This window comes from Coptis chinensis, chromosome 8, assembly GCF_015680905.1.
Source record: "Coptis chinensis isolate HL-2020 chromosome 8, ASM1568090v1, whole genome shotgun sequence".
NCBI lineage: Eukaryota > Viridiplantae > Streptophyta > Magnoliopsida > Ranunculales > Ranunculaceae > Coptis > Coptis chinensis.
In genome coordinates this window covers 61,914,876-61,934,093 of record NC_141463.1, presented here as the reverse complement: position 1 = coordinate 61,934,093, position 19,218 = coordinate 61,914,876, and the positions used below count along the sequence as shown (strand labels likewise).

General features: G+C 36.8%; 2 protein-coding genes across 3 annotated transcripts; one reads left to right on the top strand and one right to left on the bottom strand.

Moving 5' to 3' along the window:
* Positions 1-996: 996 nt before the first annotated feature.
* LOC147482300 (TSL-kinase interacting protein 1-like) lies at positions 997-11,877 on the top strand. The gene is given in 15 exon segments (XM_086579275.1): positions 997-1,230; positions 2,831-3,043; positions 3,693-3,775; positions 3,858-3,905; positions 6,579-6,688; positions 7,632-7,716; positions 7,804-8,083; positions 8,867-9,043; positions 9,127-9,284; positions 9,365-9,603; positions 9,722-10,103; positions 10,401-10,446; positions 10,449-10,819; positions 10,909-11,037; positions 11,132-11,877. Coding segments are annotated over 14 exon segments (2,451 nt in total). The 5' UTR covers positions 997-1,230; positions 2,831-2,925; the 3' UTR covers positions 11,357-11,877.
* Positions 11,878-12,580: 703 nt separating this feature from the next.
* On the bottom strand, positions 12,581-18,975 carry LOC147482299 (dolichol kinase EVAN-like). 2 transcript variants are annotated; one of them, XM_086576192.1, is made up of 12 exons: positions 18,453-18,975; positions 18,100-18,390; positions 17,956-18,026; positions 17,787-17,858; positions 17,487-17,716; positions 16,573-16,762; positions 16,392-16,457; positions 15,412-15,500; positions 15,205-15,319; positions 13,579-13,630; positions 13,389-13,489; positions 12,581-12,939 (listed from the first exon to the last, which is right to left on the bottom strand). In XM_086576192.1, exons 1-12 carry the CDS (start codon positions 18,739-18,741, stop codon positions 12,826-12,828), a joined length of 1,680 nt encoding a protein of 559 aa, XP_086432318.1. In that variant the 5' UTR covers positions 18,742-18,975; the 3' UTR covers positions 12,581-12,825. The 2 variants fall into 2 exon arrangements, with proteins under 2 accessions (XP_086432318.1, XP_086432319.1); XM_086576193.1 differs by having other exon boundaries at positions 18,702-18,860.
* Between the last annotated feature and the right edge of the window lie 243 nt (positions 18,976-19,218).

The following is a 19,218-nucleotide window of genomic DNA, read 5'->3' as shown; positions in this document are numbered from 1 at the left end:
CTTTAACATGTTTTTATAGGACAAAATTTTAGAATATCTATTTCTATAGCTGATTCAATTTGACGCCAGAAGGCGTGCACATATGCTAGTAGTAATAATTTTGGATACCTCTTTAATCCCATTTCCAAATCTGGTAAAATTCAAAATCTAAAAAATAACTTTTTATTTTAACCTTTTCATCTTAATAACTAAAATAAAACCGCCCATTTTTTCCCATCAGTTAAAAATTTATCTCTCTCTCTCTCTCTCTCTCTTTGACATCTGTTAAAAAAAAAATTCCTTTTCCTCTTTTCTCCCATTTTCAATCATCATCACTTTCAAGTCTGAAGCTCCAACACCCAATTAGCCGTTACTTTCATTTAAGGTAAATAATTTGTTTACATTTTACTTTATTGACTTGATTTTGTTTCGTTGAATTTACAGTTAATAAACCCTAAATTGGTTAATTCAAGACGTTGTTTTATAGAATTTGATGCATTTGTTTAGTATTACATTATTATTATTTAGGGAGAATTGGAAAAGTTGAAATTATTGATTAGGTTAGTTAGGAAGCATTAGAAAGAGTCCATCGTCTTTACTAGGTTATGACTAGGTTATAATTGGTGGAGGAGTATATAGTAATTATAGATCTTTTACTGTTTTCAATAGAAACACGTGCAACTGCAATTGTACCTCTAAGAAACTAATTAATTCGTACCACTAATCCTGGTGACATTAGTGTACCCTTCTGATCTACTCTTGAAGGAGATCTGTGTTTTAGGAGTATGAGAACTCTTAAGAAGGAGACACGACCAGGTTCCATTCTCCTTAAGAACTTCTTTATCGAGACATTGTGACGTGTAAGTTGACTAGTTGTATAAGATATTTTAGGAGTACACATTTATCATTTTTTACTTATTGAATGGTTAATAACACTCCTAATCAGCATACTTGCTCAATTTGGTTGTATCACCGATTTTCTTGACATCATCACTTACCATAGGTATAGAATTACAGGTATGATGGAAGACACCAAATAACGAAGGGCGAAGGAGGGTAGTGGGACCATGGAAGGCAGCAAGGTCTTTGAAGCCTGATGATGAAGACGATGAACATGACTATCTCAGCTTTAGCTGCTTGGACAAAGAAGTAAGTTGGGGGAGGAGGAAGAAGAGGATTACGTGGCGGTAGTAAAGGGCTGAATGCTAGGGGATTGTGGGACGTTCATGGTCTTTACTACTGTTGGGAGGGGTGCGTTTTTAGATAGCATTTAGTTAAACGAGACAGACAAACATATTATTCTAGTTTGTGTGTATGGGGTTGGGGGCTCTCCTAGCTTCTTGCTTATCAGGTTAGAGTTGATGTATCAATACATGTCATTTACCTATATATGAAGAAAGGATTAGCGGTGTAATTTGTAGCGCGCATGTCCTTTACCTTTGTGTAAGTCAACTTTTATCAACAAAAATAAAAATAAACAACAACAACAATATTGAGGTCCTTTGAGGAAGAAAATTCTTTATGGTCCCTAATTGTTCCAGCTTCACCTAAAGTTCATGCAAAACATTGCCAATATAACTGCCTTGGGTGGTAACTTTGTCTGGTATAGCTGTTCTTTGGTCCTTGCTAGATGCTTGGAAGATTAGATGTCTGAAATGATGATTCTTTGTTCAATGTTCTCTTTATAAGTTAAACCAGACCACTTTATAGCTGTAAAAGTTAATTTAAGGTTTAGTCTGGGTGGTCCATCCCAAGTTTAATCAAGGAATATTCTTGTTCTGGAAACTCTGGAGCATTATCCAATAACTTGTTTAAGGTATTGACTGCGTTATGGATTTATAAGATGCATATAGGAGAGAACTACATGACAGTTCTATTCCCTGAGAACTGGTTGAAGAGATGCAAGAGACGGTTTAGAGTGGGAAATTTAGAAAAGATTATAGATCGAAGGGTTCATCATCCTTTGGTCGAAGATGTGAAGGAAGTCAAGGGATAACCTTTCCGAGTTTTTTTGTCTGATGCAAACTTTGTTGGTAACTGGTATACTTGTAGGTAGGAGTTTATTTCTATATGTGGGGGTAGCCTCTGGCTTGCAATGCATTTTATTTTCCCTTATTTGCTTAACTTTATTCATCACTGTTGTGATATGTATCATTTATATATAGTAGGCTATCTCGTCCTACAACCCTTGTTTTAATATGCGATATATGTTCACACCTTCTGGATAAAACATATAGCTCATTTATCTGTAGATTAGTTAATGTATGATGGGTCGTGTTCACGTCATCTTCATACATCATAGGCATCCCTAGCATCCAGTGCCCCAAGAGTCCAAGTTGGCCAAGCAACTTTATTTATGTTTTTATTTTACTTTATTTATTATTAGTTGGCCAAGTTGAGTCCTAGTCAAACTTGTTTGGATTGACTTGCAATTCAAGTAATTAAGTCCAACTAGGAGTTGGTTCCTTGATTTGCAAGGAAACCTATCTATAAATTTGGCCTGCAGCCCCAGTATTGGTTTTTGGTGTGTAATAAAACTGGTGTGTACTTTTTTTCTTAAGGAAGTCATGATATTTTTTTGTTGGGGTTTATTTAGAACCCTAGATAATCAATTTTCATTAGTATTCTTTTATTTAACTGCTTCTGCAAAAGGTTAAAATGATTTACTTCAGGCTATTTCAACTGCAGATAAGAAATACTAATGCTTACATTTTCTAATTGTTTCCCTGGCATGTATGTGGGTATGGGGCCCTAATATTTGTAGCTGCAGTTATCTTGGTATAGTCTCATCATATTTAGAGTTCTTGGTTAATAATTGTACTAATCTTTCTTTTCTTTTATTTTAACCTAGCTTGAATTGAGTGCCGATACGGGACTTTTGAGAAGCATCAGTCGACAAATTGCAGAATTATCGAACTCCAGTGCTTGTGATGTCCCGGTACTAATATGGAGTCAGTAATGACTTTGGGATATGAGGCTCCTCTTCCATTTGATGTTATTTCAAACAAGGATGGAGGTGCTGGTCTTACTTCTTTACCAGATGTCGTCGATTCTCATCAGCCTGGTATGTCTTTAGGTTTTTTTTTTTTTTCTTGTCTTTAGGTTTCTTGTTCATATCTTTATATGTTAAAGTTGGCTGTGAGAGCATGCAGCTTTGAGATTGTAAGAAGCTAGATAAGCAATATTCTTTTTAAGTCCCTCTAAAAAGTAAAATTACAAATGATGATCTCATTTTTTGTTAATTTCTTTTCTATTTATAACTGAAAATCCTAAACCTTTGGAAATATCCTTTAACATGTTTGGTAAGAGCACATATTAATCACTTGATATTAGTAAAATTTGTCTTTTATCAATAAATGAATCCCTAAAATTTAAGAAATGTCCTTTTAAAATTCGGTAACAATCTCAGCCGAAACAAGCCACTTATTAAATCTTGAAGCTGCTATTTAAAAACAAACCCATTAAAAAGAAAAAATTACCGAGTCGGAAAATCGTCGAAAAATCCGTTTATGGTAGTCTTTTAAGGTAATTTAGTAGTCCCCAAAAGGGCGTGCGCTTGGGAGTTGGGACAGGTTTTGAAATCTAGTATCCTCTAGTAATGGTTCTTCTAATTAACCTACTTTACCTGATAGATTCTGTAGAGAGATTATATGATGAGATCAAATAGTAAACTAGAGTGGCACTTCTTTATCATGGTAAGTTCTCTATTGCAGTGAAAAAACAAACAAGACAATGGGCTGCTTGGACACGTCAAGAGGAAGAAAAGTTCTTCAACGCACTCCGACAAGTCGGCAAAGTATGTCATTTTGGAGATGTATTTAGCAGTTAAGTTGTATATACTGAGTTCTTCTAAGAGAAATTTATTGCTATGGCTGCAGAATTTCGAGAAAATCAAATGCCGTGTCCAAAGTAAAAATAAGGATCAGGTACTGCTGGGCTCTAGCATGCTGTTTATTTTGAGTTATATGAGTGTTTCCATCTACCAGATTTTCCATCGACTTATTGCCTTTTTAACCTTTTTTTATTAAAGTTTTGTAGATGTTTATTGAGATTCTCGTTTCAGCAGTTCTGCAAATTAAAAAAATAAAAGTAAGGTAGAGGTTACATTTGGTAGCACATGCTTATCCTATTTGAAACTTTTTTCCCGGTAATTGAATTTAAATAGAAAATCTAAAGCATTTTGTGGTGAATTCGGGAGAAGAAGATAAAGCTAGACTAAGAAATGTGCTTTTTCTTCTTTCTTTATTCCTTTGAACTTGTGGATTTACAATTATAGTTCTTTACCAGTGAAAATTGAAGGTAAGTATTTATTATTCTGACTGGTAAATGAAGTGTATACGTATCCAATCAGAGATAAAGATGTTCTACGTGTAAGAAGATATACAAAACGAGAATACAAGGAGCACAACAAATCTAAATGGTAGTTAGTCGGGAGCGTGTAACTGGGTCGTCATAGGTGCGTAAATTTATTAAAGGAGTTCTTAGAATGGGCATTAGGACTTGGGAGGTGTCTGGTACTCCAGTATATAACTGGTTGCACCCTGTAAGTGAGCTTCTCTCTCATATTTGTGTCCCATCTAAATCCTATTCAATAGACTTTACTTATCACACACACACACCAAGGGTAGCTTACACGTGTATGTTTATATGTGTTTGTATTTATGTATAACGGGGTCTTTGCCACTGTATCTTTGGGATGAAGATCTCTTACAAAGATGTGCTAAAGATGTTTTCAAGTCTTACTGTGTAGAAAGACTAAAGTGAAAGAACATTTTTCTGTTTGCAGTTGTCTTCATCTTCCAGTGGAAACCAGTTGTAATTTCTAATCATCAAAAGAAGAAACATATGCCAAGTGTTACTGAATTTAGATACTATTCATTGATAAAACAATATTTACAATTATAGCAAAATGAAGGACTTGGTTAATTGTCAACCCATTTCCTGAATTCATGAGCACTTGGATTTGAGATGCCATAGAGATGAAAAAGCTTATATTTGAAGTTTAGTTGGGTAACATTGTGGCATTTGGAACATATGCCAAGTGTGACTGAATTTAGATACGTTTCATTGATAAAACAATATTTACAATTCTAGCAAAATGAAGGACTTGGTTGATTGTCATCCCATGTGCCTAATTCGTGAGCACTTGGATTTGAGATGCCATAGAGATGAAAAGGCTTATATTTGAAGCTTAGTTGGGTAACATTGTGGGATTTGGGGCCTTTTGGCCTGTAATTCTTTGGCATTATCTTTAGTAAGATTCTTACTCACACTTATCTTTTCAATTTCATTTTAATGAAATATCTGTTACCCATTGAAGGAAAAACAAGGGCTGAAACTCATGCAAAAGAGAGTACAATGGGTGCTCTGTGCACCATATATGCAGGTGAAATGCTTTTGTCCTTGTGAGATGATTTCCTCGGTGTTCGTGGAGCTTGAGTGCCTTCAACTCCCGCCGAAGGTCTGGTGAGCTTGTCTTCGCGTGCAAAGTCATTCTTGAGAAAGTGTAGGATTGGATTTATGCAGATCTATGGATTAAACACATTGCAGGAAAGGATGTAGAAATGTGTTTCCATTCACTCTTCCAACATAGGTTCTTACTTTCTCTTGACTTTTTCGGTGAGTATTAGTGGGTGCCTTTATATATTGCTGCAAAAAGGTTTCAGGAGGTTGGTCAAGAGTTGTGGATTAAGGAGTATTTGGAAAACTTTTCTATAGGAAGGCCTTACCTAGTTGTTCTTATACTTTTAATTTGTGGCTTGCACTGTTGTCTGGGGCTCATATGGTGTGTGCTAGGTTTTGAGGGTTGTGCTGTGACATTCAAGGTGGTCTCAGTGTCAAGATCAGCCTCAGAAAGAACGAACATTTGAGTTTGGATATGCTTCTCATTGAGGATGTTGGTGGAATTTGGTATGTTTGGATATGCATCTCATTGAGGATGTTGCTTTGTCATGAAGAGTAATTTGTTATGTTTACCAATCTATTATTTGAGAGGATCATGTGTTTATCTCTGAGAGAATCAAAATTGAACACACGCATGCATAACTGGGAAATTGAACCTTCAGTTGGGATAATAACCGATAATTGGTGGAAATGGATGTTGCGATTTGAGTAAGGACGCTGGAGTCTCCGGGGAAAGTAAATTCCTTTTCCATTTAATACTAAGGGAGGTGATTGCAAGGTTGTGAGGTTGCACTAACCTTGGGATGCGTACAGAATGTCAATTTTGACCACCTGCTGTACAGAATTTCAGGGATTGCCAAGAAGCTAGGAGAGCTCTCACCAGATCTTGTATACCCGAAAACATGGTACATCTCGAGAAAGATAAGTCCTGATGTTTTAAGTACAAAAAAAAATGAAAAGTGATTGATTAACTCATGTTAGAAAAACGAAGGGGACAAAGGTTGAAGAAGGAAACAAAAAAAAAGCCACTTTGTCCAAGGCTATCAAAGGGCTAGGATGTGGTGTTAAGAACAGCTTTGTTTCTTTTCATATCACGTTTACATGTCTAGTGGTTTAAGTTTAACATATAGGCTATTATGTGTCTGTCATTGTTTTTGTAAGAAGCCATCATATATTTGAATTTTCTTGTTTTGCAGGTCAGGCATTATTACTATCGTCTTGTAAGAAGAATGAACAAACTCTTGGGGCCTGGATTTAGTTTAGATGCAACAAACTCAAAAGATACTAATGCTGCAATGCTTCGATGGTAACCTCTAAGAATCATGAATCTTTCCGTTTTCTTTTTCTTTCTTTCTGTGTGTGTGTGTGTGTGTGCGCGTGCGGGCTTGTGTGTGTCTATGTGTGCTGGGGGTGAGGGGTGTATCATCAACTATAGGGTACTTGTTTCCTTGCTGTTTTTTACTTTATCCCTTTTGTTATTCTTTTCTGAGCTAGATCAATCACATAATCCTGTTTATCTGTCAAATGTGCATATATTGGAAACATGTGGATAATTTTTTTTTTTCTGATTCCGTAATAAGTGGTTTGGAAGTTGGATTTGTGAAAACACTATCTAGAGACCTAATGTCAGTTTTTCAGCATATAGGGTTTTGATTGTAATGTTTCAGTTTTCATAGGACCCATCTGTAGATATTGTTCATCTTTGAACTTTCAGTTATTTAGGCAGAAATTTTGTCAAACCGCTCTGACTGAGGCGGATATTACCTAAAAAGCAAGACAACACAAGGAAACAAGGTCCAGAAAAACTAGTCTTGCAACGGCTTTCCTGACAATGTGCTCCAGATACTAAAATATTTATTGTTATACTAGTTGGTTACATGTGTTTTTATATTTGTTTCATATGAAAAATGTATGCGTGTTGGCATTTATGCCAACTCAATTTTTTTTTCAAATTTAACAAGGCATGTTTATAGAAATGCAGGAGCTGTATTGCGTACAATTTGTATGATCACTGCTACTTGAGCTAGTTATATCTATATTGGCGGTTGCTATTGAACTTGATTATATAGGGATCTGATGTAACTCTAAATCTTTTCCTTGCTACTGCTATGTTCTGCTTTTTTTATCCGCTGGTATGCTGCACATTATACTTTGTATACAACTTTGTATACAATAATATAAGCATCAACTCAAAAAGGGCATGAAATTACATCCATGTGTTAAACTCTCTTTTGATTTCATATACGCAGGTGGTCCTTGCTGGAAAAGTATAGCTGCAAAGCCTCAAAGCTTCACTTGAAGCCTAGGAGGTTCAAAATTTTCATTGAGGCTTTGGTTAGTTATTGATTCTACTTCCTGTTATTCCATCTTATTGGTAGCTGTTTGCATCAAATTTTCCAATATATTCTACCATTCCTGTAGGAGCACCAACTTTTGAAAGATCACAAAAAGAACACAAGGAAACGACCTTCCCAGAATGAAAATTCTGCTTCTTCATCTCTAGCAACTCCGTGTGAGAGTAAACCATCAGGACATGATACTCGCTCAGTTAAACAGGTCCTTGTTGATAGCCAAAACATCCAGAAAGTAGCTTCTGGTAAAGGACCTTTACTAAAGCGTACTGTGAATAATAGCACTAATCGCAGTAGCAGCAAAAGTGACTTGTCGACAGTGAAAACAACACGGCAGCGACGAAAAAGAGGTAATACGTCTGTTTGTTTAAAGGTTGAAACAGTAGCATTATCAATGTTGTAAAGAGCTTTGTAAAGATCATCAATTTTTTAAGTATTACATGCCTAGTGGCCTTGTATTCATATTCCAAAGTGCTCATTCCCCCTGAATGGTAAGAAATGGCATCCTCTTACAAAAACAACAGTCTATATAAATTATAAAGGAGGTTACCTTTGAGGGCATTCCTTCCTCCAAATCCTGGTCATTGGGAGATTATACTGCCCACACGGAGACCATGGAACATTTTGTAGATAAACGACGCATCCTTAGGTCCTTACCACTGCCTCGCCATGGATGTGAAAGCCTTCTCCCAAGTCAGTAAATGAAATTTGTGTTTGTCACTTTGGTGTCCCAAAAAGTTCCTCTTGAGCTGTTCAAGCTTCTTCACCACACTCATACCACACTCATGGAATGGTAATACATTCTGCACAACATTGCAGGGTTTTGTACTACTTTCGGAAGATTTATTGGATGTCGTCTGGAATGTTGAATATTTGTCTTACACTAGGTAAAATGTGGGTTGTACACTCTACTGAAGACACATATATTTGGTCACTTTGTCGTCCTTTTTAAACAGCATTTGCAGCATGAGAAACTTTTATCATTATATTTCATTCGTCGCTTTGCAAATTTCATCAAGAAAAACATCTGATCGACGAACTTTGAAAATATTAGTTACTGTGAACTTTGTTTTAACATGTTCGACCAATTCTTTTATCAAGTCACTAGCTGTTTGTTACTCCATGTCTAGCAGGTCCTGCCTCATCTGCTGCATACAAGAAATGGGAAAAAGCTGCAATTGCTGGGGTTTCATTGGTTGCGGACGCAGCTGAGCATTTGGAACGGACAACGATTGATAAAAAGGGGTTCCCTGAGCAAGGCACTCCGGACGAATCTCCTAGTACATTAGTTACTATAAAGGCCACAGCGGGTAAGGTTACAGAAGTAAAGGAAAGCAGATCTATAATGTGAACTCAAGTACTTACATGATGCTATCTGGTTTAATTCTTTCAGTGGAAAAGGTTGCAAGCTCTTTAGGGAACAATTTGCCTGATCTTTCCCTTCCAACATCCCCACAAGATCAGATTGTAGAACCCAATGTGCAGCCTTCTATGAAACTCAAGCTTCAGTTGTTCCCAATTGATGAAGCTACTCGAAAAGCTCTAGAGAAGGTAAACGAAATACAAATAAGTATAAACTTTAATCTTGTATTTTGAGCACCAGATGTTTTAAGACTAAATTTTTATTGTAGGATGAACATAATCCACACTTGGAGCTCACTTTAAGAGCCACAAAGAAGATAAAATCAGTTATGGAACATCTCAATCGTAAATGGGGCAAGTCAAGCATAGTGTCCGGAGAGCTAATTCTTTTTCCTTACAGTGCTCAGAGAGAAAACCTAGGGAATTCCCAAAGATGGACACAGGAAACTGTTGCCAGTGCAGCAGAAGTGTATGCAAGCGTTGGAAGCCCCCTTGTTTTCCGTTTGAGGTTTTTATTTAATTTATGCTTTTTTTTTTTTTCTCTTTTCAATTTTGTTTTTGTTGGTCTTATTTTATCTTGTGGCAATGAATACAGCTTAAGTTATGACTTGTATTTCTCCTTTAAGGTATGGATGGTTTTCAAGTGTAGAACATGTGTCAGTAGGCTGTGGGTTACCTTTGATGCCGCTCTACCCTCAGGAAGAGAGTGTGAGCATGATCATCTGGAATGGTAAGGAGCAGAATGTGGATATACCAGCAGCACCAATGCCCAATAAGCATACCAGTCATGACTCTCAACAAGTAATTGGTCCCTTTGGGGATCAACCAACATCAGTGGCAGAAGGCATTAAGATAACACCTTATACTGATATTCGAGAGGATAGGAGTGGTTATGCTGGTGTTGGTCCTGAGAACAATATTCTGAAATCCACCGAGCGTGTGGCTAAATCGCCATGGCTAAGGAAGCACATCGGAGATGGGATTGTCAGGAGACAATGGGCAGATGTGGTATTTCTCTTTCTCACTCCTAATGTTTAACTTTTTGGAAATTGGTACATAATTGATTCTGGAGAATGGTTCTTTATGTTCTGTGTAAATACTGTTCCTAGAAAAGCATGTTTAAAATTTCGGGGTATGGAAGCACGCACTCACAAATTACGTTTACATGCATGTGTGTAATGTTTATTATAACAATTGTCTATAGAATTGAACAACTATAAAAATCTATAGCCATGAAACAAAGGTACTTTATGGTCAAAATATGTTATTCAGTGACTTAAATTCCATTAAAACTGATTCTTTTAGGACAATCTGCAAACTACCAGTGGTGCTCCATTGTCTGCTGGAGATTGGGCGATAGCCTAACAAATATAAGCATGGGAGAACTACTGACAGAAGCATCTCAAATGGAGACTGATGGAAGTGAACCACCTGTTTTTGAAAGTGATGCATGTCTTCAGCAGATCCCATTCAGCTGTGATTCATTTGATGCTGCCATTGCTGCTCATATAGCTGGTCGCCAAGAAAGGTTGGACCTGCCTTCTGTTCAAGTATCACATGCATCATCCATCTGGGATGCCGAAGAAACATGTGATGCCTTCTCATTTAGAAAGGTTCCACCTCCGAACCATGACGGCGGACCAAGCTCGTTAAGAGCTGTTTCTTTAGGGACCTGTAAACTGATTTCTTCTACACCTTCAACGTGCTTCAGGGGTTTGATTGAGGTATTACTTCTTACTCCATTCTTGTGCATCTCTTACTGCTTGAAGTGAGTCGGTCACAATTCCACTTTGAAACTCATTATTTTCTTTAGGAATTACGGGAAACAAGGACCACAGAGAATCTTGTTTGCGAAGGATCTTCAACGAATAACTGCGACTCAAACACTAATAAACCTGGTGATTCCACCAAGGATCTTGATGGACTTACAGACATATACTGGGTACTTACTACCTCTTTCACATTATAATTTTTTATGCTGAGTTTGAGGAATGCTGGATCAATAACCTAGGTTTTTGTTTTTAATGATCCTACAGCCAGACTCTTTAGGACCCTTAGATTTGGATATACCTTCATCACGATACCAAGGCCAAGATCTAATATTTGGTGATAGTATTAGCCTCAGTGGCCTGAACCGTTTGATAGCCAACAGTCTAGATGCGTTCCAGAATTGCTCCTTCTTTGCCTCGGACAAGGTGTCTACAAGTGAAGGCCGTGAAAGTGCTCCAGTTTTGGATTGTAAAATTGGTGGCGAGGCTTGAGAGTTACTGTTTGGAAACAAAGATAATATTCCAACTGCTGTACAAGTTGATTAACTGGGTTTTGTTGACTGGAGAAGATTGTGTCTGGTCTCTATGACGACGCGGGCTGATTATGGGTCCTGCGAGAGCTTGGTGTAAATAGATTTCAGGATGTCTGTAACTTGCAATTTGCCTGATGAGAAAATTTGAGGCATCACTGTACAGAAAATAACTAATATAGGTTCCTGTCATCTATATCCATACATGCTTTCTTGTCCTCTTCAAGACGGGCATGTATTACTGACAGTCCTCCTGACATCCATTTCTTTTGCCCCCACAATTTTACTTTTTTCATTTTGACAATTGAGACAATGGTATTAACAAGAGAGAATCAAAACGCAAGAAAAGGGCCAGTGAAAAACTTGGCGCCTCAGATGACTATTTTGCTGATACATCACTGTGTTTTGGATGTAAGGTACTGTTGCAAATCTATTTCTGGAAAATAAAAGTAGCAACGTTTGTTTTGCAGTATTTTCTGAAAATGTTTTCTAATCTATCGAATATATCATGTAAAATTGATTTACATGATTTGGATGCTACTCTCGCAATAATAAATTGCTTGTGAAACTTTTAGTAAATTTTGTTTTGCACCTCGTCAAAGTATTTATTGAGCCAGGTCTCAGATCACTCACCAATGGATGCAAAACAACGATCGTCTCCTGTCTAAATTCTTCAATGGCATTTGTTTTTAGTGCGTTCTTCAGAATATAATGCTAATCTGCTTTAGTAGTTGTTGGTTTGCACCTAAACCCTGTGTGTGGGGCTAGTTTCATAAATAAGTTTTCCTTGGGGTGCTTTTTTTCAGTGAAGTTCTTATGGCGTGGTTGGTTTGCCTATAACAATTTCCATGTAACTTCGAGCTCATTGAATTAGGAATTTAGGAGTAATAATCGTAAGTTTTTGACTAAAACCCTACAGAGGTGTTTCTTAAACACCCATTTCCAAAATATTGTTAAATATGTCCAAAGGGCAAGGCAAAATTTGACGAAGAGGATATAAGACGGGCATAATCAGTTTGTCCGTATACTGGCACTAGGAGTCAGGACACCTGAAAACTATTATACATTTACTAATATATGTTTCAGTAACGCACATAGTCGATATATCCTGATTCCGGTCCCGGGTGCCAGGCCACATCGCCACTCGGTCTCAGAATAACAAAGAACCAAGTGAGACAAAAGCAAATAAAAGGGGGAATATACCTTATATTAGAAGGAAACAATGAGATACAACAAACTTCTGTTTGCTCTGTACAATATATATTACAGGCCGAAGGATCATAACTTCTGGAGTATGTGTTGTGTAGAAAAACAGCACATGAGGGAAGCACAGAATTGAGAATTGGGTAACTGGGTATGGGGAAAATTGGATGTTAGTGCAAAAAATTTCTATATGATAGTTTACAGTGTTAGTTGAAGTGAGACATTACGTTACAGGCAGAGAAGGCTATAAAACACTAGAGGAATGAAGGCGTTATCAAGTTGTGCTGTATACGCCTCCAGCAAACCACTTGTCGTGACAGCAAAGAGAAGAGAGAGCCAGTGCTGCATATACGATGAACAAAAGTAAAAATTAGACATATTTGTAAGGAAACAATGTGACAATAAAGGGATTGGTAATGGTTAGTCAACGGGATCAACAGGTCAAGGTCAATGGTTATATTATCTGACATGGTTCTATGTCGACTCTATCACACAGTTTTTTTGAGTCTCAATCGATATATAAGCTGGTAACTCTGGTTCCAAGTGACCCATCCAGTATGGCATTTCAGTGAAACATTGACCATCATTGGAATACAATCAAGTTCACTGATTTTACCCTCAGATGATGAGAACACAGCAAACTATGTTTTACAAAGCTAAGGAAGGAGGCATGGGTACCTTAGCTCTCTAATTACTAAATTAAACATTACCGATCCATAGAAGCATAAAATAAGAAGATCCATTTACAAATTTTTCCTTTTTCTCTTTTTGGAGTAGAGCAAGATAAATACCTGAGAGAGTACATAACCAGTTGATGCTAGAAGTGGAAGGAGAACCGAGCAAGCCACCAGGACAGACGTTATACCAGCCGCAGTTCCTTCAATTGTTTTCTCTAGCAATTTAAAAGACATCACATACATGGTTAGCCAAAAAAGGCAGTGTCATTATACAAATAAATTGATAGGTTGTATTGTCACTCACTGCCAGTTTTGCTCCACCTGAGGACTCCATACTTGTGGCCCACCATTGAGGCCTGAACACAAAACAAAACCATCAGGACTGCAATTTAAAACAGCAGCAACAACAAGGAGGCATACTGCAACTCAATGAAGTACAAGTATACGATGGGAAGAAGTATCTTGTTTACTTCATTTTTACATGAAATAATGATAGACTACACATATTTTCAAACTAGCAAGATAGTTGAAAAGTAAACGAAAATCCACTAAAAAGGGTATCGAACTTTACAAGTTTTGACAATATGGGGACTAAACTTTTTTTTCAGTCAAATTGGGGACCAAACTTTTTAATTTTTGCAATGTGGGGACATGTGTAACATGACATCTAAATTTCTCATGTGTTTCACAATTCAAATTAATTTCTATAGTCATGAGGTTGTAGTATGGATATACTTTGATAAGAAAGTGTATAACAATGTATGTAACTTGTGAATTATGAAACACCGTGTGAGAAATATAGACTACATGTGTAACTAGTCCCCACATTGTAAAAATTAAAAAATTTGGTCCCCAATTTGACCGAAAAAAAAGTTTAGTCCCCATATTGTCAAAACTTGTAAAGTTCGATACCCTTTTTAATCATTTTTCGAAAAGTAAAATAAGACTCAACTTGTATTATTCACAGATATCGAGAATAAAAAACCAAACCTCTCTTTACAGCGAGGGGCGTGAGACACACTAAAAGCGTAGGCAATGTGGAACTAAATAACAAAGCCCACATAAACTATGATTACTACACTATTATCTACTCCAACACTTCCCTCCACGTTGAACATACAAACTCTGCATGTCCACCTTGAAGAACAATAAAGAACATCAATACTCCACATTGCATTAAATGTGCTCAAACACATTCTTCAAACAAACCACTGTAAGATATGGCGTACTTAGGGTACAAAATCTACTATTTCCATGAGGCTCATGGCGCAAAATTGTATGTTTGGCACACATTTTTTTCCTTTTCCTTAACAAAAGTTAGTAAAAATTCTCTAAAACAATACCTAATATTTTAAAAAACAAACATACATACTCATAAACCCTCCTAATACTAATAATTACTAATAATACTAATCATCGGCATCGGCATCGGCATCAAAGACTCCATCCAAGTGGTTATTGTTACCATGTCCAAGAGGGGCATCCTGTACCAAATCGGTTTACCCATCATCTTTAAACCTTCCCATGTCATCTACATGCTCATCAATTAGCCTAAAAAAACTCTCTAAAAGGCAAACTGATACTAGGGTTTACTTTTAGGACAGGGTTTTCCCTTTACCAAGTTGAGAAATACAATAACACTCAACTTGCATTATTCAGTTACCAGAAATACAAAAACCAAGCCTTTCCTTAGGACATGGGACACTGAACTCAAAGCCATGAGTCACTTAGATCATACTACTAAACATATTTCCACCTAACAAAGAGGATTGCGTCTGTTATTTGAGAGATGCAACAATAATAAATTAGACAAATGACAATGATTTAACTATTTTGACAAAATCATTAATTTGATTTAGCCTAGTTGAAATAATGAACTTTGAAGTCATCATTTCGTTTTACAAACCCAGATGCTAAAAGTAGAACTCACCATTGTATCTCCAATTCCTAGACTCAAAATTCCCGCAAAAGGGGCAAGTGGACGATCATTGAATCCAAATGACATCCATTTAGGAAGTGCACAGCCCATCAACAGTGAAAAATGGCTGCATGGAGAAACAGAATCAGAAGGACCAAAAATAGCTTGAACCAAATACATATTCAGTAACCTCATGCAATATGGGAAACGAAACGGCACCTGACGATAAGAAGATCTGAATCACGATGGTCAGTAAATGCACTCATGAACTGATGAATATGCTTCCCCAAAGGCCAAATTTTCCATACCTGCCTACAGAAGTTGTGGTTATGCAAGATTTATCAAGGGCAATAAAATCAAACACGTTCACCAATATTACAGTGTATGCTTCCCTAAAGGACATACAAGATTGCACCTTTTTACAGTAGAACGGCTCAGGGTGAAAAGATTGCACTAAAACTATAATACAACATATTGACGACCAAGCTATATTCACTCATAGTCCAATTTTAGAGCAGAAAAGACGCTTGTATGGCAAACTACTGCTTCGCTAAGAAAGTCTCGGAAAATGATGATGATTTCTTGTTCACTTCCTCAAGTCTATTCTACAACTTCCAGTAAAACAGTTGACAAATATAAGATGGTTATCCTTCTTCCATTGTTACCATTTTGCCCACTAAGCCAACTCTATGAGCAAAGGTGTCAATTCTTATCATCTGGTTTCTTTCTTGTAATGTGCATGACATTAGATAAGATTGCAGTTCAAGGCAGCTAAATTTGTACTTAGAAATCCCACAGATTATTCCACACCTTGATTATGTCCAAAACTTTATAGGTAAAGTTGCACATTAAGTTCACCTCTTCCTTATTTCTTTCTTTTCCCCCCATTTGGTGGTTTAACATCACCGACTACAAGAACAAATGCAACCGATTTGTATGACACGTCATTTAAAAAACGGTGAAGTTAGCAGCGTTACTTCAATTTCCCAACACATAAGACCGATTCCCGATTAACTTGGAATCCACGTCACTTAGAATGAGAATGAAGATGACTAGAAAATCCTGATGATAAATAATCACCAACTTAAATGAGTTGGAAAAACCAATACGCTATTCCTTTTTAGAGATATTCTGTTGGAAGTTCGGACCATGCGAAAGAAACTTGCGTAAAAGGTAATGGTCTCATGAGTATGACTTACTCGAATGAATTCTAAGATTAAGAAAACAGCCAAAGCAGCACCAAACGCTAAATCTAGAAAACTTGGCTGCAAAAACAAACAGAAAAAATGCAATGAGCAAGATATCAAAAAAGACAATCAGTATGTTGCATAATGCATACACAAGGAAAAAGTAGAAGAGGTGCATATTTTTTTGAACTACCTGAAATATAAGGGCAGGTGAAAACATTAGAACTGCCACCAGATGGTAATATTTTCTAAGCAAAATCCTCTCAATCTTACTATGCTTCGAAATATTGTAGAATCGCAAAACTGATGCAGATATAACAGCTATCCAGTAAACACACAGTGGAAGTCTTCTAAGTGGTTCCGAGAACACAAAATTAAATACCCTGCCAAAACCCATATAATAAATCATTCTGACACAATCAAATATATTTCATATTTACACCGATTGGAAGCAAGAGAAGTGTGTACCATATCCATAACAAATTTGCAGTAGCACAATCAAGGATAATGACTGATACACGTCAAATGGATCAAGTAACGCCAACCAAACATTAAAGTTCAAATATACCATATACTAGGTTTTATTACCTCCTCAGTAACGCCAACCAAACATTATAGTATATTCATGGACACTTCAAATAGGTGCATTCCTGCCAAACACAACTTTTTAACTGAAAATGCCGTCTCCATGAATCATTTAGGTTGTTTTCTAGCTATCCCCATGTAATATAACAAAAGAATGACATAATTGTCTTTTTTCAGAAGTGAAGGAATTATCATTTGGAAGTTAAAGTATATAAGCTGACCATGTTAATACTATCACAATAAACCACTCTTCTATTGCGTAAGACAAGCGGTATGATACTCACGGACCTACGATTCCAAATTCATGCCACAAACAAAACAATCCATGATAGGATATGGTTGCAAGGATGGGTCCTGTAGCTCGATAGATAAGCAAGTTATCTATATCTGCAAGGCACACCCTTATGCAGTAGGCAGGCTGATGTGCACTTACATGATTGAAGTACACAAATTCTACATAATACCATATACTAGGTTTTATTACACAACAAATAACTAAAAGAATTTAAAAAGAACTCCTACCATAAAAAAGGGTGCATGTGAAAATCATGAACAAATTGCATCCATGCTGGAACGATCACAATCAAAATGATAACCAACGAACCATAGAAAACAAGAGATGTTTGTATTCCTTGGGATGTATTCTCATCAGTTGCAAAATCTTCACGTTGAATTGAATTTGTTAAGTGGCCCTGAATTTGAAGAATAAATTTGAAGCACATGGGAAAAAGGAGAAGGCCAACCAGGAACCCCTACATGAAATAGAATAGTTATAACACTGGAGCCACAAAAAACCTCATTTCCTTGTTTACAAGTTCATACCTGAATAGTGGTACTAATTTCAGTTGTTGACATTCCATATGGTGAAGAGGGTGAGCTGAAAGACGTATTGATCTGTAAAAACAAGGACATCACCAAAATTATTTAATCCTGTTGTACTTAAAACGAAGAATACAAATAAAGCAGATGATTTAAAACGATAACCACTGACCTTCAAAAGTGTATAAGCTAACATGTCACCTAGATAGAGAATAATACCAGCTGTAACAAGAAGTGCTTCACCTGAGATGAGTGTTATATATTAGACAAAGGAGTAAGTAGAATTAGTGTTGTATCATATCACACACAGACACACCTATTGAAGCACATGAAGGAAAAGTAGAAAGAATATGCTGAATTAGTTTCACCGCAGCCAATCCATGAGAGAATATCCACAACAACTTCACTACAACAGCAACTTCCCATCCTTGATCATTTGTAGCAAGAGATAAAAAACACAGCGACGTGTACAAAACTACATATGATAATAAGCCACCAAGTATTCTTCTGTTCACTGAATGTCGTCTTAATGCCAAAGTAAGGAACACAAGAACACTGAAACAGCTAGCTGATACAACCCAATACTGCACAACTAGATACCCGACATCTGTCCAAAAACATTTTATTTTCAAAACCAAAAAAAGAAAAGAAAATGAATAAAAAAAATACCTTGGGGAGGAGAAATGGGTGCTCTTGATAACTGAATTAACCGGGATAACATAACGGTAGGAAGTGTAACACTTCCGAGTAGTATCCCAGAAGAAGCGGCAGGTCTGGCTTTGAAATGGGATTTGGAATTTTCGAGGAAGATTTCAACCAAGAGGCCGGCGAAAGAGAGGAGAGAGAGAGAGAGTGCTTCGTAGAGAAGAGAAATTGGGACGGAGAAGAGAACGCGAGTTATGAAGACAAATACAACACCTCTTTCTCCATTCAACAACATTGATGATGATGAAGCCATGGCGTTCGCGCTACTTTTCTTTGCCCCCGCAAACACGTCTGACTTGGTGTGATGAAATGATGAATCACGCGGTTTGGGCTTTTATTATTGGATCACAAGTGGGCTTCGATTTGAACCATTTTTCTGTCTTTATTAAGGGGCAACAAACAGAAATAGCGTCACGCGGAGTTCGATAATTCTGCAATTTGTCGACTGATGCTTCTCAAAAGTCCCGTATCGGCATTCAATTCAAGCTAGGTTAAAATAAAAGAAAAGAAAGATTAGTACAATTATTAACCAAGAACTCTAAATATGATGAGACTATACCAAGATAACTGCAGCTACAAATATTAGGGCCCCATACCCACATACATGCCAGAGAAACAATTAGAAAATGTAAGCATTAGTATTTCTTATCTGCAGTTGAAATAGCCTGAAGTAAATCATTTTAACCTTTTGCAGAAGCAGTTAAATAAAAGAATACTAATGAAAATTGAT

Excerpts from the sequence above, each read along its gene's own strand:
- LOC147482299 (XM_086576192.1), bottom strand. The coding sequence starts at position 18,741 with ATGGCTTCATCATCATCAATGTTGTTGAATGGAGAAAGAGGTGTTGTA. Across the intron at positions 18,391-18,452 it reads ACCCATTTCTCCTCCCCAAG|ATGTCGGGTATCTAGTTGTG; the intron begins GTATTTTTTTTA and ends GTTTTTGGACAG. Across the intron at positions 17,717-17,786 it reads AAATTAGTACCACTATTCAG|GGGTTCCTGGTTGGCCTTCT; the intron begins GTATGAACTTGT and ends TATTTCATGTAG.